The sequence below is a fragment of the Dermacentor silvarum genome, chromosome 8 (assembly GCF_013339745.2).
Source record: "Dermacentor silvarum isolate Dsil-2018 chromosome 8, BIME_Dsil_1.4, whole genome shotgun sequence".
In the NCBI taxonomy this organism is placed as follows: Eukaryota; Metazoa; Arthropoda; class Arachnida; order Ixodida; family Ixodidae; genus Dermacentor; species Dermacentor silvarum.
Genome location: NC_051161.1, coordinates 49,481,348 through 49,491,761, shown reverse-complemented (window position 1 = coordinate 49,491,761; position 10,414 = coordinate 49,481,348). Strand labels below are relative to the sequence as shown.

Sequence of the window (10,414 nt, the reverse complement as noted above, 5' to 3'; positions counted from 1 at the left end):
CGAGCCCCGTAAGATCATTGCTCAACTTTTGTCGCTCTTCCACATACTGAGGATAGTCGCACAGCCCATATGACCTATTGTTTCATTCACACTGCACATCTCACAGTCTAAGCTTACATGCTTAACTTATGATACAGACGTGGGGGGGAAAGGAGGGGGGGAGGCCCTGCTGTCGAAACTTGCAATCTTGCTTGCTCCCTGTTCGTACTCGACTCGCCGTGGTCATAAGGGGCGGACGCGGTATGGCAATCCCTCTGTATTGCTACCCAAGTCTCTTCAAGCCATTTCTGAACCTTACGTGTTGAACGCAGATGGGCCGTAGCCGAGCAACCCTTAAATTTTTGCAAACAATTTCCCAATTGCACACTTGCAAGCCTTATAACTCCTGATGAGCACAGGTTTGAGTTTATGAATTATACCTACTGTGGCAGAGTGAGCTCTCTCTGAAACCTCAGACCACTACCGCTTGGATAGACAAACCTATACTGCAGCGCTACGCATCTCTGAACGCCGAGCGAGTGGCTAAATTTAGCTCAGATTGCATCTTGCGTGTCGCGACAAAAGCACATATACTTCATCGATACTTCATCGAGTTATGGCTCCTTTCCTCTACACATCGATGTGAAAGTAAGGCATGTGGCTTGTTCCGGTTGCAATAATATAAGCGATATTATTATTACATGTTTCCTTACATTTCGTTACTTACGCTTAACGCTGCATGCAATTTTAGCAAGCGACTTACTATGCTGACCGAAATGACGTCTGACGTTTCACGTCAAAGCTGTTGCCATTTGTGTTCTGCACCGACCTTTACACACGAAATTTCCTTGGCCTAGGAGAAGCACTGTGCTTCAATTCCTCAGACTGTTCTTTTTTATCGAGATCATAACAGTAGGTCCATGTCTTATCACTAGTTTGTCCCGCAAATCTGACTCATTTTCTTGCGAAATGTTCCAAAACAGCCACCGATGTTTCCTCAAGTTCCCCTTTCGTTCAGTTGTCAAAAGCCTTGGGCTCCACTTTGCTACAACCATGGATTATGACACCAACTCTTTCTTGTGATATTCCCAGATATGTAGCGATATTTATGGCTGACATTCGGCACTCCTCCATGATTACATCAAGGATGGCTTACACGTTTGAAGGCAGAAGGACGGAAAGATGCCTTCCACTGGGTTTTTCACCTTCAGCACTGAAAGGCCAGTTTTAAAATTGGCAACTCAAGCCCAAAGGTGTCATATGAAGCGCCACTGTCGCCTAAAGTTTGTGACATTTTATCATTGATGTGCTTCGCACTTTTGCCTTGGAGAAACAAGGACTTGATTACGGTCCTGAATGAATTTTTGTTTTTGAGGAAGTGCTTCCATGTTCTGGAAGTGCTTCCATGGATGTGATTCCTGGAGGTGCTTTCTGGAGGTTCACTTTGTACCTGAAAAAGAAAGATATTCTGTAAATATAAGTAGCTGATTTTTGTACCATTGTATTACATAAATTGGCCAATATACCCGGCAATACACAGCTACATTGTTCTTTTTGTTTTATGTAAGGCTCAATACTTATTGACACCCGCTCATACCGAGAAATTCATTTTTAAATGACGTACCAAGTTTACGGCTACGTAACTATAAAGAAGAAATAAAAATAAAATAAGAAAAGGTGCTGCAGTTTTACTGCATCTAATTAGAGCATCTCATGTGGTCAAAACCACATGAGATGTGGTAAAGTTGCCATTATTATGGCAACTTTACCAAAGCAATTACATCTTTTATGTCTATGTTGTGAAAAACAGTTTTCACATATATACGGGAGCATTTGAGAGAAATGTTTACTATACGAGTTTTATACTACAGTAACACTGTTCTTTTTTTGTTGGGGAGGAGGGGGGGGGGGGGCATAGTATTATATTACCTGCTGTTGCATATATATGTGTGAGTCATGTGTGTGTATTATCGTGGCAAGAGGCTAGTGTCAACTTAATTGTTTTCAGATAGGCGGCTAAAGCGTAAGTTATACATTCTCGTTAGTCTACAATTAATAAACAACAAACCATTGCTGTAGCTTGTCATTCAAATAGTCCGCATAATCAAGTGACCCACACGAAGAGGCGAAATTGTGCTGCCAACCACCAGTTGTTTTTTTCTAAACCCTTTATACCTCGCAAAAAAAAATAAATAAAATCAGCCCACAATATTTTCTGCGCAGAGCATCGTTGGCCTAACAGTGTTTTGTACAGTTCTGTACCGAAGCTACGCTTGTGACGTCCCTTCGGGGGCTCACAGGATGCGCGCGGCACGCTCTCTGTGCCGATAATCCGCTTCCCGTGGTCACGCTTACACAGGACGCGACGAAAATACCGCTTAATCCCGATTCATCGGCGTTAAGAACTCGACGTCCCATCACAAAGACGCCCCCTATAGCCGCGCGCACAAGACTCGCGCGCATACATACACATACGATTCGAAATCCACCGGATCATCAGCGAGGAAATCCCGGATCAAGAACCGCGCCTGCGCACAATGGGCGTGTAAAGGAAGACCGCGCGTGCCCATACCTACACAACACCCGCATTCCTCCCCACAAGAAAGCACGACAAACGTAGGGTTCGAACGCTCCGAGACGCGATCCGTCTCGCGTATGCGTGTTCTTTCTGTCCCAAGCATCCACTCGAAGCGCGAGGTGTGCGTTTATATGCCCGACAATGGGCAAGCCGCGGTTAATACGGTATTATAATCACCCCCCCCCCCCCTCCGCCTGCTCTTCAAACCTATATGCAAAGTGTTTAAGAGACAAGACGCGCGCTCAGCCGAGTCGGGTATTTACGGCCCCGGAATCCGATCACGACGAGTTCCGTGAGTCTATAGCATAAAGCGAGTTAAAGGAGGAAGTTCAAAAGAAGACGCGAAAACTTTCGAACAAGAAGGGAGAAAAAAAGCACGTGTATAGAAAGCTTTATAATAGTGAGCTCCTACACAACGGCAAACTAAAGTTGTTCTATAACACAGCGTGGAATGGGTTGAAAGATGGGAGGGGAGGGGGTCAAATCTTCTTCAAAGCCTGAGGCATGCCGAAGAGGCTGCGTCGTATGGGTCACCAGGAGAAGCCTGTTCCCGAAGGCAAAGACGTTACCGCGTGGTTTGAACCCCACAGGGGCGGCTTCTCAGACAGAGCTATACATATAGGCCCGGCGCAGTGGACCTATACATTTTCTCTTTTACTTCTTTTCTTTCCTTATTTTTATTTCCTTAGCGGCGAGGCAGTGATGTCCAGCACAATGAAAAGGAGGGAGGTGTTGTCATGTGTTCGTAGATTATCGAACGTCACTGAAGGATTAACGCCAATAGAGGGAAAACGCCGCTCAAAGCAAGCAAGTCGCCGCCGCCGAAGAAGAGAACGCTTCACATCACAGGGGTCCTTTGCTGGACCCCGGCCCATGCGCGATGTACGGTGGTTATAGTATATACAAGACCCTGCTAGCTGTACACACGTGGCTGGTCAATACCCGCCTTTCACGGCCGTTCGATTCTGCAGCAGCTTGTATAGGCACAGTGCTGCAGTGTATAGTATAGTAATACGGGCGCTTATGTGCAAGTTCGGCACGCACATGCACACACATAGGGATCGGTGCTCTTGCAAAGCGGGCCCGGGTCGGTCGCTTTCGTCAACTGGGCGCAAAGGGATATCGGCCAGCGTAGAGAGAGAGATAGTGTATGTGTGTGTGTGTGTGTGCGGGAGAGGAGGTGAGTCTATGGTAGCATAGCGAGTGTAATGAAACGGGACAGGCTCCCGGAGAAAGAGAAAAGAAAGGAGGGGGAGAGGAGAGAGGCAGAGAGCGTTGCGTTCAAAACTCGACGATGGGATAAAGAGAGCGAGAAAGAAAAAAGGTAAAAAGAAGAAGGAAGAAGGGAGTAGTTAAATAAGGAAGGGATGTAAAGGGCATCGACGAGCAGGAGCAGACAAATCGGCCAGGAACACTGTATATAGAGGGCGCGCACCTCACGTACCAGCAGGAGCGGTAAGCAGCGGGAGCCATCGCCGGGCCGCTATGTACACAAGCACAAAAGCCGATAATCCGGTGGGGATCGGCCGCCCCCGGTCACACAATCGGATCAGGAACCAATTGTCGGTAAAAATGGGAACCGAAGGTTGTTGGAAGGAAGCAAGGCGGGGGGGGGGGAGGTGAGGAAGCTCCCTAGAGGAGCTAGGGGGGCGAGGGAGGCAGCGGCTTTATTATTTGCGGTCGCCGCGCCGCGGCGTTGTGAGTGTGCGCGGGTTCTGAGGGGCCGCGGGACCGACCAAAGAGCCGGCGCATACCGCCCGCTCGTTCTCTTTATTAGCCGTGCCGTATACGGCTATACTATTGCTGCTGCGCTAGCGTCCGCACACCGTACGTGCGTGCGTGCGTGCGTGCGTGTGCGTCAAGGATACACGAAGTTAGCGTGCTCCCCCGACATCGCTCGCGCCGCAGTGGTCGCGTAGGTGCGTACCGCACGGACCGCCGCACCGTTTTGTCGTCGTCGGGGACCCGCGAGCGTATTTGCCTTGCAAATGAGACTTTCGTTTGCATCGATTGGCTGTGTCTGCGTGAATTTTTTTCTTCTTTTTAACGAACTACAACTGTCGGCCGTCTCTTTCCGTGTGCGGTTCTTTTTCTTCTTGCTTTTTCTCCCCTTTTTATAGTTTGTGACTTTCTAAACCTGGCTGTTCTTTCGTTTCTTTCGAAGCGTGCCACTAATGTGAGAGTTTTACTGTCTAGTTTGATGGTATAAGAGAAAACAGGTTTGTACGGAGCACAAGAGCTAACGAGAAACACTGACAAGCACTGACGAGGAGTCTTTGGCTGACCCTGTTTGCTGCATCGTCAATATTTAATGCTGACTCACCCAAACAGTCATCTTGTCGAACAATCTTGCTTATATTTATTATACTTCCTCTGCTCGACTGCCTTTTGTTAAGGCGTCAACCGATTGACCGAAGGAAGGTATTACGTGAAGACCCGTTTGTGGTATGAATAATGGTCATCGGCATGAAATAGACCTACGGCAGCTAAAATTGCGGTATCCATGCTGTTAGCCTTGTTACGTGCGACAGCGGCCTTCAAGAACTGCCGCGGCACTCTTAGGAATCTCAATAAATCTGTTCGTAAAGTAGGCTTCCACATAAGTTCATCTTTGATACAGAGAAAGCAGCTTTACAGGGGATTCTTTGCGTACTAACTTTAATTGCTGGCGACTGCCTCCTTATTGGAAGTGTTTACGAGCACGCAAAATATATTAAAAATATATTACTGCGCAGGAAAAGTATGAAAGCTAGTGAAACAAACGTTACGTATCGTTATGGCGAAGGAGATCGGTATAGGCGCAGCTCCTGCAGCCCATCGTCTTTGTGCGCGGCGCCCGGTCACTGCGGTGGAGCCACGAAGATAAAATCAACGAAAAAGACGCATACATCCGCCTCCTCGTCCACAAGATACCAGGGTTACACAGTCGTTGACACAAACTCGAAACGATCTCACTAAGCGCATGCGCCGGCACAAAGCAACAGTATAACCACCATCAGGACTAGGGTTGCCGACCGTCCCGAAATAGCGGGACAGTCCCGACGTCTGAGTAAATATCCCGTTAATTAAATTAATTTAATTATCGGGTTTCACGTGCCGAGTAAATGTCCCGTGTCCCGACTTGACCCAGTCGGGACGGGCAAATTCCCTTACTTTTTTTTTTCTTCTCTGCTGGATAACAATAAATAGACCAGATTTCCTTTTTAGAATGCCTGGCAGCTTGATCGCACATTCTTTGGTCTGCTTTAGCATTGTCATAAACATAAAGGCGGCTTAGTTTTTTGTAGTAGTTCAAGTTCAATTGTAGGCCCTTACCGTTCATAGCATCTCTATTCGTATTGGTAGCCGTGTTATTCGGGGAACTATGCTGCACCTTTCTTGCTATAAGTCAGGACACGGTAGGACTAAAAAAAAATATGTTTAAACTTTGTTGCACGTACAGAGTGGTGGCTCCTGCACTGACAGGGTCGGTCGTCGCCAGCCGCACCCAGATCCCTCCGAAGGCAATCCCTACTGAAGGCCAGTGCCTTCCAAAGAAACCCCGCGGGTAAAAGGTTGTATTTGTGTTACTCAAGTTATATTATGTTGTTTTACGTGCCGAAACCACGATCTGATTACGAGGCACGCCGTAGTGGGTTACTCCGGAATAATTTGGACCACCTCGGTTTCTTCAACGTGCACCTAAATCTAAGTACACTGGCGTTTTCGCGTTTCGACCCCATCGAAATGCGGCCGCGCGCTTGGACGTAACCTTGGAGGTAATCTGCGATGGATTCGAAGGCTAGCCCGCCCGATTTAGCTGATTGCTTTGTTAGCGCTCTGTTCTCGCACACCTATTTCGCGTTGAAGCGAGAGACAGCACAAGGAGGAATTCTCTCGCCGGTCCTGCCGCTCCTCATAACGCCAGCATTCTGACAGCGAGTATCCGCGGTCCTCGAGTGAGAGGTGTTCCTCATTCAGGATTGCCTGTGCGCGCGTGACACCGGGATTGTTAATTCAGTTAGTAAGCCGATGTTTACAGCAGTTTATACAGCTGAGAAAACTACCCACCTTACTGTGTATAGATGACTAATAATTCACTATCGCAATCAATGATTCGCCTTGCGAAACTGCGACTTTTTTCTCTGCCCTTAGGCTAACTTACTCTTTTTATCCTCACACATCGTCGCCACTTGCAGGGTAGCCAACTAGAAGTACGTTTGGTTATAAACTCCCTGCCTTTGCATTCATGATTTCTCCCTGACAAAGACCTCATCATGTTGTGGAGAAGTCAGTGGCATCATGGTTGCCAACAATCCTGTAATACCACGAAAATGCATCAATTGATCAGTAAGCACACTCTCCCGACACCCATGAGATGCCTAATGTAGGAGACCCAAACTGAAAATCTACGTACTTTTCCGATCCAAGCGATTGTGTCATCTGCAGTGATCGACGTCCGTTCTGCCCATACAGGTGCCGCATTCTACCGAAGCTTATTAAGCAGAGGCGCGACCTCCCAGTGTACCTACATGTTGCAGTCTCAATAGGGCGGGTGAAAACGCATTGATTTAACGAATATATATTTATCCACAAAAATCCCCAGACTTCATTCCCCCGCCCCCCTTTTCAGCTGCCTCTCCAGGGATCTCCCGTCCATCGAAAGGCGACGGGGCGCGCGTCAGAGAGCATAGTAATACCCATAAGCCTCCACTTGCACCGCCGACTAGTGTTACGTCGGCTTTGAATGTTTGCACGCGGGACGGGTCCGGACGATACCCACTCGGGGTTTCGCCGCTGTCAGGCCAGACTGTGCACACACAAGAGGAGCGTAGCAAATAGAGTGATTTGAGAGCGGGACAGAGCAACAGGAAAGGGAGGTAAAGGCAGAGGGTTGCAACAGATGGATACCGAAAACCGGGAGTCGGGGGGAAGCCCCGGGCTCATCTACATTGCAAATGGAGGGGGTTCCGTGAATGTCTCTCTAGCATTGCCCCCCCCCCCCCCCCTTGCTACATCCACTCCCCCTCTCCTCTTTTCCGCGGCAATACGCCCGCTCACTCGCATAGACAAGTTTGTATTATAGCCTGTATGTATGTACATACGTTGTTTGAGCTCTCACTTAGTGGGTGTAGTTAGGTCGAACCAGGGCGCTGCATCTGTAGTACGCCATTGTGGAAATCTCATTTGACTTTCTCTTTTTTATACCCATACCTTGTTTTCCTCTTCTTTTTTTTTCGCCTTTTACTGAGCTTTACTTTGACTTGTCAAGCTTGCCTTTTCTCTAAATACACCTGGCTACGCAGTCGTACTTTGCGCCTGTAATCTTCTATCACAGTGACGCCGACAAATGCACACGATTCAACGTTATTTGTGCAGTAAGTTCTATAAATAAACGTTTACGCGCAGTTTGTCTCCTTTTGGTTGTTTTATGCTGAGTCTAAATGACGTCTAAAATAAAAAGATGCCGTGTCACTTTTTATTTTTTCACAACATAATAAATATCTTCCACTTCCGTAACACTTAAAGTGAGAAGAATGCTTACATATGATAGTGATACTGCAGGTTCCTAAGCCTATACCTAGGGTAAGACTTCTGCCGCAAGTGTACTTCAGGTGACGTACTTTACGGGGAACTTTGTTGGCCTACGCGGTGGGGCTCCTGTGGCACTTCACGCATGCGAAACCGTAGGTGTGCGCACAGGGGGATCAGGGTTGCCATGCGACCGCCCCCTCCCCCCCCCCCCCCACACACACACACACAAACTGCTGCTTATATAGGAGTCTGCTGCTTAGGTAGAGGGGGGGGGGGGGCGAACATCGAGTGCACAGTCGATACTTGCGTGCCCTATTAGCGACTTCGATTGTTACCAGATAGTCTGGTCCCACCTAACAAAAAGCCCCATTCACGCCTATGCGCAAAGCGAAAACGAATGAGGGCGAAAGTTCTGGTCAGTCTGCAAATTTTACGCGGTACTCAATTGACATACGATCAAGAGCAAATTTTGGCGCGACATTGTAGATATGACGAAGACCCTTGTCGAAACCGTTGGCTCCACACAGAGGCCTCCCTTTTTGGGCCACTGTTAGCCTCTTCATATCTCCGTGTTCCTTTGACCTATTTATCTTGTTTATATGTCGTATGCCCTGCATTATTTTCCGGCAAAATCTGTAACTCGACTGCTTTACATAACCATAAAACGTATCGTAAATGACGATGACGTTCGAAACCTCGTGCCCATAGCCTCGTGCCGTATATGTGTAGTATAAGGCGTATAAGCGTACGCTAATAAATAACTTATTCTGCGTTTCTTTTTTCGCTGATGCAGATGTCCAGATGCGAGGCGTAACAACCGACACCAAACGGCCATGGGGGAACCACTGCCGACGAGCCAGGTGGGCTCGGACTCAGAGCTGGACGTCGAAGACGACGACGAGGAAGACTCCGGCAGCACCAGAGCCGAGCCGTCCTCATCCGCCAAGAAGGCGGCCAGCGCCCTGGGCTTCTCCATCGCGCGCATCATGGCCCCGGACAAGGCGCACAGAAACAGCGCGTCTTCCGCAGCCTGCTCGCTCTCGGCAATGCTCCACGACTGGCGCCGAAAGCTGCAGGCCTCCGGGGCGTCCTGGATCAGGCCTTCTCTGCCGTACGGCGGCCCTCATCCCAACCCTGGAGTCGAGCGTCAGGACTCGACGCTAGCTCTGGGCATCGCCACGACAGCGCTGAGTCAGCTGGCCAGGCTACACCAGGGAAGCGGCGGCGGTCTCGTCTACCCGTGGCTGCAGCAGGCTTCCGACGGAGGCCTCGCCTCTTCGACGCCCGCGTCGGTGTTGCCAGACATCGCGACACACGGAGAGCAGGCAACGGCGAGGCTGGTGCGACCTCAGCCGCGCCTGGCAACCATGGCGTGCGAGGTGCTGAAGCACTCCAGGCTGCAGGAGACGGAAAAGGCCGCCGGCGGTGGTGGTGGCGGAGGCTCCGGCGGAGCGGGCGGAGGCAGCGGAGCCGGCAACAAGCAGAAGACATTCACGTGCACCGAGTGCGGGAAGGTGTTCAACGCGCACTACAACCTAACGCGACACATGCCCGTGCACACGGGCGCCCGTCCGTTCGTGTGCAAGGTGTGCGGCAAGGGCTTCCGGCAGGCCAGCACGCTGTGCCGCCACAAGATCATCCACACCCAGGAGAAGCCTCACAAGTGCGCCACGTGCGGCAAGGCGTTCAACCGCAGCTCGACGCTGAACACTCACGTGCGGATCCACGCGGGCTTCAAGCCCTGGGTGTGCGAGTACTGCGGCAAAGGTTTCCACCAGAAGGGCAACTACAAGAACCACCGGCTCACGCACACGGGCGAGAAGGCGTACAAGTGCAGCGTGTGCAACAAGGCCTTCCACCAGGTGTACAACCTCACCTTCCACATGCACACGCACAACGACAAGAAGCCCTACACGTGCAAAGTGTGCGGCAAGGGGTTCTGCAGGAACTTTGACCTCAAGAAGCACTCGCGAAAGCTTCACGAGAGCGTCGTCGCGTCCAGCACAACTCCGTCGCGCCGACCGTCGCCCGCCGAGACCGCGGCGGTGGCGAGGTTCCAGCAGCTGCACGCCCCGTTCGTGGCCGCGTCCGGGATTCTCGTCGACCGAGCCATGATGCCCGCCGCGCTCCTCTGACCTGCGGCGAGGAGCTTTAGGCGCTGTGTCCGGCACAGCTCGTCAAGCAGCAGTCCGCCGGTGTATACGATTCCGCGAGCGATCTGACGTATCTACACCTTCATCTTGAGTACGCGGCGAACGAGACCACCTGTGTGCTCCTCTTCCCGTGCATTAAAGGTCTCGGAGGCGATGATAGCTCCCAACAGGCTTCTACCGTCAAATGAGC

The 10,414-nt window shown here is 50.3% G+C and overlaps 1 protein-coding gene across 1 annotated transcript; it reads left to right on the top strand.

Moving 5' to 3' along the window:
* Positions 1-8,894: 8,894 nt before the first annotated feature.
* LOC119462118 (fez family zinc finger protein 2) lies at positions 8,895-10,206 on the top strand. Its single transcript, XM_037723463.2, has one exon. The coding sequence runs from the start codon at positions 8,905-8,907 to the stop codon at positions 10,204-10,206; it is 1,302 nt and encodes a 433-aa protein (XP_037579391.1). The 5' UTR covers positions 8,895-8,904.
* Positions 10,207-10,414: the final 208 nt, after the last annotated feature.